This window comes from Eschrichtius robustus, chromosome 16, assembly GCF_028021215.1.
Source record: "Eschrichtius robustus isolate mEscRob2 chromosome 16, mEscRob2.pri, whole genome shotgun sequence".
In the NCBI taxonomy this organism is placed as follows: Eukaryota; Metazoa; Chordata; class Mammalia; order Artiodactyla; family Eschrichtiidae; genus Eschrichtius; species Eschrichtius robustus.
Window position 1 is genome coordinate 63,398,773 of NC_090839.1, and position 12,256 is coordinate 63,411,028.

At 49.1% G+C, this 12,256-nt stretch overlaps 1 protein-coding gene across 4 annotated transcripts in view; it reads left to right on the forward strand.

The window, feature by feature from the left end:
* The window catches only part of CLEC16A (C-type lectin domain containing 16A), a 208,705-nt gene that overhangs the window by 28,530 nt on the left and 167,919 nt on the right, over positions 1 to 12,256 (forward strand). For all 4 annotated transcript variants that reach the window (XM_068565832.1, XM_068565833.1, XM_068565834.1 and 1 more), the window contains exons 6-9: positions 1,621 to 1,744; positions 4,419 to 4,593; positions 6,043 to 6,096; positions 9,202 to 9,315. In XM_068565832.1, the coding sequence (XP_068421933.1) occupies positions 1,621 to 1,744; positions 4,419 to 4,593; positions 6,043 to 6,096; positions 9,202 to 9,315 (467 nt within the window). The remainder of the gene's footprint in view (positions 1 to 1,620; positions 1,745 to 4,418; positions 4,594 to 6,042; positions 6,097 to 9,201; positions 9,316 to 12,256) is intronic.

Sequence of the window (12,256 nt, forward strand, 5' to 3'; positions counted from 1 at the left end):
CATTGAACAGTTAGCTACCCCCTTACATAAATTTGTGTGCCACCACCTTCTCTATGCACACTTAGTTCTGCATGTTAAAGCCCTACTCGTTGCTGATACACAGAAGTCATGCATGTCCTAAAAGAGGCACATGTGGGACTTGGAGCGGCCATGTGATAATTAGGTAAGGCAAAGCCGTCTTTGAAACGTGAAAGTTAAATTCTTGCCTTTGGCCTGTAAAATATACTTCAGTATAGCCAGGGGGTATGTTATCTTTAAATAATGTATGAGAGCATTTCTTGTCGCAAACAGCAGGGGGCAGTATTGCATTCTCAACCGGCTACAAAGCCCAACAACAAATTCCTCCTTTCTCCCAAGAAGTACTTAATGCCCAAATCATTGCCTCCAGGAGAAAGCCCTTCCGTGGCTCCCCGCCCGCACTAGCACAAAGGCTGGCTGGACACGAGTTTGCCGACCTGGAATTGCCCTCCAAGGCTACGGCCGCTCTGCCTAACACCGGGGTTATTTCCCGTGTAGTCACCACCCTGGAGCTGGGACCCCATTTTCTCAGGGACCAATGTTTTGACCTTCATGAGTTATGATGTTATTAATTGAGATGACTCCTAATTGGGAGGGGAAGGGAGCTCCTCGGGGACTCACTCCAGCCTGGTTCTGGGGTTGCTTTAAATTGGAGAGCCTTCTAAGAGCCCAGAGGGGCCCATCCGGGGGTCGCAAACTGAGGACCTGAGGGCCAAATCCAGCTCTCAGACAGGTTTTCATTGGCTTAGATATTTTTTGAAAAAAAAAGTATAGTTGTCAATATTTCAAACTTGGGAGAGCTTGGGTAACAGTCTGGATTTCTGACTTGAAAATGTAGGTGTGGCTGCTTGGACCCACAGTCCTGCAGGGCAGTGGTGAGCTGACGCTGAGAAGCAGCTGCCCGCTTTGGGGTCAAGGCCTGCGCTCCCCCGTTCACCCACTGGGCCGGCTGGCTTCGCTCACCAAGTTGTTGTTGGCCAGCCTGCGGGCTTCTGAGTTTGCGACCTGGTCTGACCCCCAGTCTGGCCGCCTCAGGCTCTCTGCTCTCTGCTCTCTCTGCTCTCTTCTAACCTGTGTCTTTCTGTCTAGATGCCTCCTGCCCTAGCTTTCTGCCCCTCTGAGCAACTGTCTCACCCTCCCAGTTCCTAACCCTGTTAACTGTGGTCTGTTTTTTGCCTTTCCTTCAATGACGATTCCCGTGTTCCTTATTCCAGTGTCATGTAAGTTAATAACTTCTGTTTTTCCGCTTTCTTAACTTATCCTTACATGCAAATACAGGAAACTTGCTTGAGAATGGTATAGTTTTCACTGTAGTCTAGCTAAATGCACTGCTGATAAGTAGGCTTCCTAAAGCACTATTAATGTCTACCTTTATTAATTGATTTTATTAATTATAAAAATAACGTAAGAACTACCTTGATGAGTATAGTTTTCTGCATAAGGTAACCATTTTTAAGTATTTCCAGGAAAGACAGAAAAGATTCAGATTATAGTAGAGGGCTTTTTCATTGTGGTTTTGTTGTTGTTGTTGTTTTTTATATCCCCCAAGTTATATTTGGTAGCTTGACTTTTTTTCCCCTCTTCTTTTGTGGATTTTCTCAGTGGATAACCAGGCCATGCTGCACTATATCAGAGATAAAACTGCTGTCCCTTACTTCTCCAATTTGGTCTGGTTCATCGGGAGCCATGTGATCGAACTCGATAACTGTGTGCAGACGGATGAGGAGTAAGTGATCCCCCAGGGTGCCTGTTAGGTAGACAGAGTGCTTAGGGGAGAATTCCGTTTTTGTAGAGAAAAAATAAGCACTAGAACAAAACTTACCCACCTATGTGTCCGCGGAATATGGACTTCCATACTCTGAAAGGTTCTGCCCATCTTTCCACTTTTCATAACAGTAGAAAGTTGGAAACAACTCAGATACCTCCCAGAGGGGAATAGGGTAAGTGAATCCAGTACATCCATAGATGGGGTGCTAGGCAGCTGGTAAAAAGATGAAGATGATCTGCCACTGGTGAATGGATAAACAAAATATGGTATTTGCGTGCAGTGGAATAGTATTTGGCGATAAAAAGGAATGAAGTACTGACACATATACCATGGATGAACCTTGAAAGCATTATGCTCAGTGAAAGGATGCAAGGGACCACCTAGTATATGATTCCACTTATATGAAATGCCCAGAATAGGCAAATCCATAGAAACAGTAGATTAGTAGTTTCCTAGGGCTGGAGGAGGGGTGTGGGGGGGGGGGCGGAATGAATATACTAAAACACATTAAATTGTGTACTTTGGGTGAAGTTTTTGGTATGTGAATTATATTTCAGTAAATCTGTTAAAAAAAAAAAAAATTAAGTTGGTGATGAATAGAAGTTCCAGAACAGGATTTCTCAGACTCTGCACTATTGACCTTTTGAACTAGGCAATTCTTTGTGTGGGGCGTCCTGTGCATTGTAGGGTGTTCGGCAGCATCCCTGGCCTCCACCCCCTGGATGCCAGTAGCCTCCCCTTTCCAATTGTGAAGACCAAAAATGCTTCCAGATGCTGCCAGACGTCTCCCTTAAGGAAAAATTGTATCAGTTGAGAACCACTGCCCCAGGGTGACAGCTTCGCACAGATCTGGTAAGAGGCGCACCTAGATGGGGTCAGGACGATGAAGGGACTCGGGAAGGAGGTCTCCTGGGGGCAGAGGGCGAGAGAGAGAGAGAGAGAGAGAGAAAGAGAGAGAGAAAGGGGGGGGTGGGAATATCAGCTTCCATATTGGGAAAGAAGCAAGGCGAGGTGGATGGCAGATCTGACGGGGCATTTGGGAGGATAAGGACCCATATAGATATGGATAGTCTTGGATATGAGACATAATGAGACACAACTCCAGAAAGAACAGAAAGTTATACAAGGAAGGAAGTGAACTCCTGGTCCTCCCTGGGGCTCTGCAGCGAATGGTTATAATGTCAACGCCAGTTGCTGATGACTGCTGGGTGGGGAAGGGTGGAGGGAACACAATAAAAGGAGGTCATTATGTAACATCTAAAATGGCTCAATCGCAAAATAGAGGTCCTTGTAGATTTTCTAGAAATACAGGAGGAACTATCCACAGAAACACCTAAAAGAGTTGAAAACCGCTTCCTCTGGAGAGTGGGCAGGGGTTGGGGAGGCGGGGCCAGGAGCTGCTGCATTTTATGATCAGCTCATCAGTACTATTCGATTTTTAAATCCATCTGCATGTATTACTTAGATATTTTTTAAACTAAAGGTTTAAAAAGTGAAGTGCATTAAAGATCCTGCTGAAGGAAAATGAACACAGTATCTTATTAAGTGCAGGGGAGGCGTTGCAAAACATTGTGTATAAATGTTCTAGGTCTCACGGGAGGTAGATTCATGGGTGCTCATTATACTATTAGGCTTTACAATGTGTATTTGCTGTAAATATTTACTAAACATCTTATTAAAGCATAATAAGGAACAATTATCCAAAATTATGTAAAAGAAGCAAAATTGATCCTGTCCTTATTTTTTTTAAAAGCATATGTGATTAGATGGATAGATATGTAGCACCTGCCTTTTAGATGTGACTATAGGGAGACGTGGAAATAACGTAATATTATCTGTTAGTGGTGGGACTAGGAGACTTTGATTTCTTCTTGCTTTTATTTTCTTCGCCTGTCTTCTACAATGACCATCTATTGCTTGAGTAATAATCATAATAAAAACAAAAGGTCTTATGGTAGCTAGATTGCTCTTTGCAACAGATAACGCTTTGGGGGAGGTGAAAGTGCCCCATCGGCTGTTTCAAGGCTTCGTCCTTGGCAGAGACCGATCCGCTCGTGGGGCCTGGCGGCCCCAGTGCCTGTTGCTTCACTGGAAGAAGGCAGGGCCTCCTGGGGCTTGGGGTGGGGTGTCACGTCCTTGCGCTGTGCCCCCCATACAGACGGGGCCTGTGGGTTGGACGCAGCTGCTGAGGCCTGCTTCTCTCTTCAGAACTCCTCTGGAGCATTTTAATTATCGAGGATTTATTGTTCCATTAATGCTGCTTATCTTGGGAGCCAAGGGATCTTGCCACTTGGACTAGTGACTGCCCTTGTTTGAAGTGGCTTGCTAAGAGCTTCGTTGGGTTTTGCTTTGTTTACCCCTTTTGTTTTGGGCCGTTGTGGTGATGGTGGTGTGAGTTGTACTGAGGCCCCCAGAAAGTGGGGGGACCCCATGAGTCCCCTAAAATCGAATGCAGCGGACCTGTCCGTTCTCTCTTTCTGTAATCCACCGGTAGGGCCAGGATGGGTGTCTCTCGAGACTGGCTCAAATATTTGTTTGTGAATGAAGTGCCACCTGCGACCTAAGTCTCAGGCCATTGGTTCTAGGCTCTGAGCTTTGGCGTCCGGGCTGAGATGGGCGTTTCTCCCGGCAGGCACCGGAACCGGGGGAAGCTGAGTGACCTGGTGGCTGAGCATCTGGACCACTTGCACTATCTCAATGACATCCTGATCATTAACTGCGAGTTCCTCAACGACGTGCTCACAGACCACCTGCTCAACAGGCTCTTCCTGCCGCTCTATGTGTACTCGCTGGAGAACCAGGACAAGGTGGGCCGGGCTGAGGGTCGTCTGTAGGAGGGGAGGAGCAGTCACCCCAATAGGACAGGGCTTTGCGAGGGACCAAGGCTTTGAGCCTGAGGGAGATTCTTTTCAAAGCACGCTGGCTTCCCTTTCCTTTCCTCTTATTTCCTGAGAGGGGGTGGAAAGAGAGGGAGAGAGAGACAGAGTATATGAGTGTGCGTTGCGTGTGTGCATGTGGACTGTAAATGAATGAGAAAAGATTACTGACATCACAAGGAAACAGGAAACCTCTACAAATTCAGGCTTTTGGTTTCTATGCATCCTTCTCTTGAGGTGTTCTCATCCCTGGTAAGTTTTTCAGAGAGTTGCCAGAGCTAATTGATTTGGAGAAGATCCAGCCAGCCGCAAAACTCTCACAGAATGGACAGGAGGGGACGGAGCGCACCTAGGAAAAGACCCCGGGGCAGTGACTGTCCACAGTCACAGGCTCGAGGCCCTTGTGGGGACGGAGCCTGTTCAAGCGCACATCCTCGGGTGCCCTCTCCCTCCTCTCCGGGATGCTGGCTCAGTGGGTCTGGAGTGGACTGGGAACCTGCCCCGCAAGTGATGCTGAGCTGGTGGTTCTCTTTGCCCCCGTGAGAAATGCCACTTCCAGGAGGGGAGACCTTCGGCCGGTACCTCTAAGAGTTAAGGGGCAGAGGCCTTGGCAGGAGGCGGGACAGAGCCAGCTGGTTACTCTGCAGGGGCTTTGGCCTCTGCAGATGTGTCCCAAGGAGGTCTAGCTTGCTTTCTGGAGATGGAACATGGGGCTTCTTGTTAAAAATAAGGGAATAAAAGAACATTGCAACCCTAACGAGATCTGCCAGCTGCAGCTCTGGGAGGCAGAGAGAAAGCATGGGAATTGGAGTTTTCAGACGTGGGTTCAAACTCTGCCTCTTCCCTTTCCTCATTCTGTGACATTGGATGAGGCAGTCAACCTGCCTGAGCAGAACGAGGGTCCTGAAGATCCTCACAGGGTTGGTGGGAGATGGAGCTCGTTGAAGCCCAATACAAATGAGGGGCTTCTCGGAGGCCAGAGTGCCCCAACTTCTCCCTGCCCCACTCCTGAGAACAGGCCCCTGGGGCCTCTCCTTCTGGGCTTCAGGCTCTCGGTGCCCAAACTGGGGGAAATTAGCATTCTTGGTAATTTAAGGAGCTAGCTCTTCTCTCGGGTCCAGCCTCTAATCCGTGACTCATGGTGAAAGATTTCTCAGGTGGAAGAATAGTGGCCTTGCAAATGGTATCAGATAGGATTAGGTTGTGAACTTATTTTGCAGGGTGGACTTTGCCACCAGGAAAGAAGAACCTTAGGGTCTTGGAGGAAGTCAGGGTGCTGGGCGCTGCTCCTTCAGACAGATGGCTTCTGGCTTCATGGATTTTGTGCTGCTCACATGTGTAACCCAGGTTTCTCTGTCTCTTTCCCCCAACCTTCACCAGGGAGGAGAACGACCGAAAATCAGCCTGCCGGTTTCTCTCTACCTTCTGTCCCAGGTACGTCTGATCGTTCACCTGTGTCCCCGCCACATTGGGGGTCCTTGGAATGCTGCTGCCTTTCAGAAATTTCCCAGGCCACATTGCCCCATCTTCTCTCTCTGTGTCCCCCATCTTGAAATGAAATAACAGCACTGAGTAGAGGTGCTATGTATCTTCTTCGTGGTAGTACTTGGAAATTTAAGGAGAAATAAATCAAACCTGACACATATGTAGTTGGTTTCTACTGTGGGGCCTGAGGTTTCCAAAACAACCAAGGAGTATTCTAAAAACCCTGGAAATGTGGGCTGGGTGGCCCCTGTTCTCGGCCATATTGAAATAAGCCCCAAACTGCAGGACCCAGTGTGTGTACACACACAGCAACCGTGGTTTAACAAACTTCTACTAATGAGGCTGTTTTTAAAGGCTTTTGTCATGGTTCTAGTTCCCAGATTACCTTCTGGAAGGTGTCTTGTAGCAGCCTTAGCACCCAGATTTGTGTCTTGAGCCAATTTGTCTGCCTCCCCCTCTTAAACAAATGTGTTTCCTTCTCGTAATTATATAATATTTACAAGAAGGGAAAAACTCCATGGTGACCCAGTTACATAACTTTAAAAATATTTTTATTACAAGCATTCCAGACTCTCAGGCCATCTCATTAGATTGTCAAGTAGTCAGACGTTTGACCAGAGCTCTGTTCCCACTTTTGCAGTGGCCCAGGTATTTATTTGCTTTGCTGAGATCATGTCCTTCTCACCTGGTCCCTGGGCCGTTTGGAGTTTGAGGCGGGTCTGTCTCCCATTGGCCTGAGAAGAGAGATGCAGACCCGGCCTCTTCTCAGTGGCCGGGCCAACCAGGATCCGCATGTGGCCGGCTCACGTTGCTCCCGGAGTCTTGTTCTGGGGGCTCTGTTTGCTCAGAGCTGCACGCCGACTCCTGAATGCCCCTCTGTGCGATGGAGCTCCGTGCAAGCCCCAGCCCCTCCTGGCAGCAATTTCCGGCGCCTCATTACGAATCCGCCAGCTTCTCCTGCTTGGGATTCTGGGAGTCTGGCAGGACCCGAGCAGGCCAGATGCTGAGCCACAGGAATCCCATGGCAAGCGCCCCCAGGACCCTTCAGCTGCTGGTACACCCCGAGGAGCACGGGGGTCAGGCCACGCTTTTTCTCCGAGAACCTGTTTTCTCCTGCTTTCCTCCTGAAGGACCAGCAGCTCAGGCACCTAATTACTTGTTTCAGTCTCTCACAAAAAGCATTGTCATTGGCGTTCCTCAGCCTGAGTAAAGGGTCTCGCTCCCCTGCATTTCCATGGAGCTTTATGATCACGTTGCCCGAATGTGTGAAAACCTCGAATTGGGTATAAATCCCGGTCCTTAATTAAACTCTACATCAGAACATCCTTACAAATTATTTTACAAGCATCGCTACTAAACCAAGAAAATTCACATTAACGACGTTAATTTGGTGTGACGAGGATGCTGTCCAGCTGAAACTAAACCACCACTGGGGACGAGAGCGTGACTCGGGCAGGCTGGCCCAGCCTTTCGAGTCTGGCCCGCACACGCTTCCACGTACCTTGCAGTGACCAGCCCTCCCCAGGCTTTTCTCCGTCCAGAGCCCAGGAGGGAACGAACACCATGTGTGTCCACAAGGGCCCTTGTCACGCAGGCCTTAGCAGGTGCTCACTGAATATTTGTGGACTGAATTCCTTCGTCATCATCATAGTCACCCATGCTTGAATGCCTGCCTGATCAGCCCTGGACGTAGGCTAACCCATTTGGTCATACTGTCTAGTCTATGATAGCGTTTCTTTGGTGTTTTAAAAACAGGTGTGCTTTTTTTGTTGTTTTAAGGTAGGTATCACATTTGTCTATTCTGCCTGTACCTTTAATCTGAATTGTATTTATTTTTTTGAACAATATATTCACCCTACTCAAACAGTACAAAATAACATGTAGGGAAAAATCTCCCTCTTACCTCTGTCCCCCACACACCCAGTCCCGCTCCCCAGAGGCAGCCAGTGTTTTAGTTCCTTCCAGAGATGGGGAGAACTCTGCCAGGGGTTCTCAACTGGTGGCGATTTCGCCCCACCCTGGGGGACGTCTGGCAGTGCCCGAAGACATTTCTGGTTGTCACGCCTGGGGGAGGGGCTGCGGCTGGCATCTAGTGGGTGGAGGCCAGAGATGCTGCCAGATATCCTCCAGTGCACAGGACAGCCCCCCACAACAGAGATGTGTCGCCTGACAGTAGTGCCGAGGATTCGAGACCCTGTTCCCTGTATATATAAGCAACTACAAATGGGCGCACACACCCTCTGATATACAGATGGTCCATACATCCCACACTGCACTGCGGTACCGTGTTGCCTTTACATTTTAAAAGAAACCAGCAGGTGTGTCTGAGCCAGCTTTGCAAGGCAGTTTCGGTACCCTGATTCCTCAAGCCATTCCTCTGAACGCTGGGCAGCAGGGTGGGGTGGCCGGGCCATCCCAGACAGCCCAGCACCTTCTGATGTTGCCTCCTGGCACGACTCGGTCTGTCTCTGGCCTGTGCGGCTTTTCCTCCCCATGGTTTCCACACCTCCCAGTGCTGCCCTGGAATTCTGGTGCGCTCAAACCCACCGCAAGGGTCAGAGCTCATTCCAGGGATGGGATCTCCGCATAGACATCCTCTGCCAAGTCCTTGATTGGAACGGGGCTCACCAGCCCCTTCTTCTGTGTAACCGAAGTGCTGGGCCGGTGCCTCCTAGTCTTAATCCTAATCGGATTTGACACTGAAATGCCTGTGGAGAGGAAGGAGGGTGTGGGTTTGGCGCTCCCTTCCCACATTGCTCCACTTCAGCCAGATTTGGCTGCAGCCGGCCTGAGGGACAGTCTCGCTTTAATGCACTTCCTTCCGCCAAAGAACAGCCAGCCAAATAGGTAACAGTCTGAAAGACGGAGGGCCCAACTCTAGAAGGAGAAGAGTAGAACTGGTTTCTCCCCAGTGTGACCCATTCTTTGGGCTTTGCATCACCGGGATTGCTGCTGAGACTCATGTAGCCCAGCCTCGTTGTTTCAGATCAAGGAAGGAAGAGGTTGAAAGTCTGCACACTTTAATGTGCATCCCATTTTTTTTCCCCTCACCAGGTCTTCCTAATTATACATCACGCACCCCTGGTGAACTCATTAGCTGAAGTCATTCTGAACGGCGATCTGTCTGAGACGTACACTAAGCCCGAACAGGATGTTCAGAGAAGCTGTGTAAGTCATTAGTGGGGGACTGTCTCGAGACCCTGATAAAAAGCCATTGCTCATTTTGTGAATGTGTGTTTCTTTAAAACCAGAAACCAACATTCTGCTTATTACAGCACTGATGATGCATAAGCTGTTCTGGGATTCAGGGAACCTGATCAGTCTTGACGTGCGTACCCAGAAGAATCTGGGGTCGGGCACTAAGAGTGGATGTGACTGAGCGTACGTTATTGAACGTGGCATTGTCCCGTTCTGGGCCTCAGGTTGTGTATCTGTGAGACACTGTTATTGGGTCCGAATGAGAGAATACTTTGTCCGAGGCACCAGCATCTGCAGAGGATGGGCAGGGAGCATCTGTGAATGACACAGACCCCATGAGAGGGTAGTAGGGAGCAGTGGGGACTGTGACAAATTGGAGGGTGTCTGTGTCCTTTGTGAGCAGCCGTTGCTCACCCCAGCCTGCAGTTGTTCTGCAGGAACGTGGATGCTGTGTTGCCAGGTTTTCTCATGTTCCTAGAGACACTGGAAAGCTGCATTTTTAGGCAAATACTCCCAAGTTTTAAATTATCACCAACTGTGGCCTAAACAGCATGTTTGTGGTTTGTGCATGTTTGTGCTCTGCTAAAGGGAAACCCTGATCACCAGGGTGATGACTCCTCCCGAGGCTTTCCCTGCTTGGCCCTGTGTCTTGCCTGCCTTCCCTCCTCCCATCCTGTTCACACACACACTGAGCTCCAGGCTACCTCAGTCCTGGCCCTGCTTGCTTTTTCCCCAGCGTGCCCTGTGCTTTCTTCCCTCCACACCTGTGTCCTTAACCCTACCCACTGCCTGGAAGGCCCTTGCTCCTGGCTCCCTCTCGTTAAAGGTCTTGCCTGCTCTGAGCAGGCGTCTTGTCTGTCATTGGATCTGCTGCAGCATAGGCTCCACATACATGTCTGAAATGAGAGGCGTTTACACAAAGGCCGTTTCATAAGAGCTCTGTCTCTGCAGCCCGGGTCTCAGTGGGCACGCAGGTGAAGGGGCTGGGCTTACCCTTGGGCAGCCGACTCTGTGGTCATAGCTGAGCGAGCGGGTGGAGAGTGATCCCGGAGCGCGAAGGGCCAGCACTGCCTGGAGTACAGTTACAGGAGGCCCCTGCCCGTCTGGTCTTTCCGGTGTACAGTGTCTTGGCCGGGCCACTGTGCTTTTTAAGGCTCATTAGAGCCTCGGAAAAGGTTTCCAGAAACCTTCTGTCCTCATTGGTGGTGGCGTTAGTTCAGCTGAATTGAATGGGGCCTTGTCATGGTTCTTGTGCGGCCTATCCCTTCTTTGCTTCATTCAAGAAGTATTTATTAAGCCCCTTCTTTGGCTCAGGCATCATGCTAGCTCGGGGGATATACAAAACCTAGATAGCCTCTGTCACGCTGGAGCTTTACAGTCCAGCAGGAGAGACAGACTGTGATTAAGCTTACAAACAAGTGTACTATCTCAAGTCTTATATGTGCTCTAAAAGGAAGGAGTAGTGTTTGGTGAGAGGATTTAACCTGGAAGTGAAGGGGGTGACGAGTGATGAATAGGAAGGACTCCCCTAGTGGTCCATGTTGTGACAACACATGGGCTAGAGAATGTGGAGTTGACTTAGTGTTGATGCAGCTGGAGATATTTCTTTGCAACTTTCTTAAACTCGCCTTTGCTGAATGAATGCAAGTAATGGAACGTTGAGTCAGAAGAATCAGCAGGGCCTCCAGGCAGGGCTGCTGAGGACCCCTCCAGCCAGCAGGTCACCCTGGGCAAGTCGTTTTACCCCATTTAGAAAACAGCAAGTGTAGGTCCCACTCGGGAGGGCCGTGGTGAGGATGGGGAGAAGATAGATTTAAAGTGCCCATCAAGTGCTTGACAGGCTGCAGTCTGGCCCTCAGAGCTGTTTGGTTTGGTCTTCACAATGTTTGAAAGAAAATTTTATGAATCGCCAACTTTAACATTTGGGAAGTTTCACATGAAAGTCCAGATTTCAGGATGGTTTTGAACAGTCGGAAGATCTGGTCCCGGCTGTGCGTATGTTCCTGCAGGAAGCTTCTCAGAAGCCGCCCCCATCAGATGAGGCATGTGTCTGCTGTCAGATTTGCCCAGTCCGCCCCCACCCAGCCTGCTGCTAACTCATACTACATTTATGTTAATAACAGACCGGAATGGAGTGGGTTCCTTTGGACTTTGTTTTGTCACATGATTTCCAGAGCCCAAGATAGCTGCTAATGGCTCATTGCACAATGTCTGTAAGACCTATAAGACCCTCGCTGCTGAAGTTAGACTTGGTGTTCCAAGAGGTGGACCCAGAGACTGTTGGGGTGCTTGGGTTTGCAGGTTTTTTTCATTGCAATTCATTGACGTGCATTTGCAGGAAATAATAGAGAGAGATCCCTTACCCTTTCCCTAGTTTTCCCCCAGTGGTGACATCTTGCAAAACGCTAGTACAATGTCACAAGCAGGATATTGACATTGATACATGGGGGATTTGCAATTAGAGCAAAAGCAAATTGCAGGAAGTTACTGGTGACCTCTCAGCTTAGGATACCCACTTTAGTTGAACCCTCTAATTGGCGGGATTGTCTAGGAGATCTGTTCTTTTTCCCAATGACCTCCCCTTGGGATGAGTTCCTGCCTCCGCTGTGATAGATGCACGGCGCTCGTGTGGTGGCCGCCTGAACTGAAAATGAGATTCTTTTGAGTGTGGAAGGAATTGCCAGCCCAAGTGAAAGTGTCAGCCTTCTACTTCCGGTTATTGCCTTTCCCCGGGTGTGAAGTCGAAGTTTGTTGTATTCTGACGACTGCAGTTGAAATTCGGGAAGAGTTTATCTCATCTATGACTTGTTTGACAATAGTCCCGGTAAGATTTACCTTCCTTCCCTCTGAGCAAGAACTGTCTCCTATTGTTTCCTGCCTAACTCGGATGTGGTTTGATCATGCTTGTTTT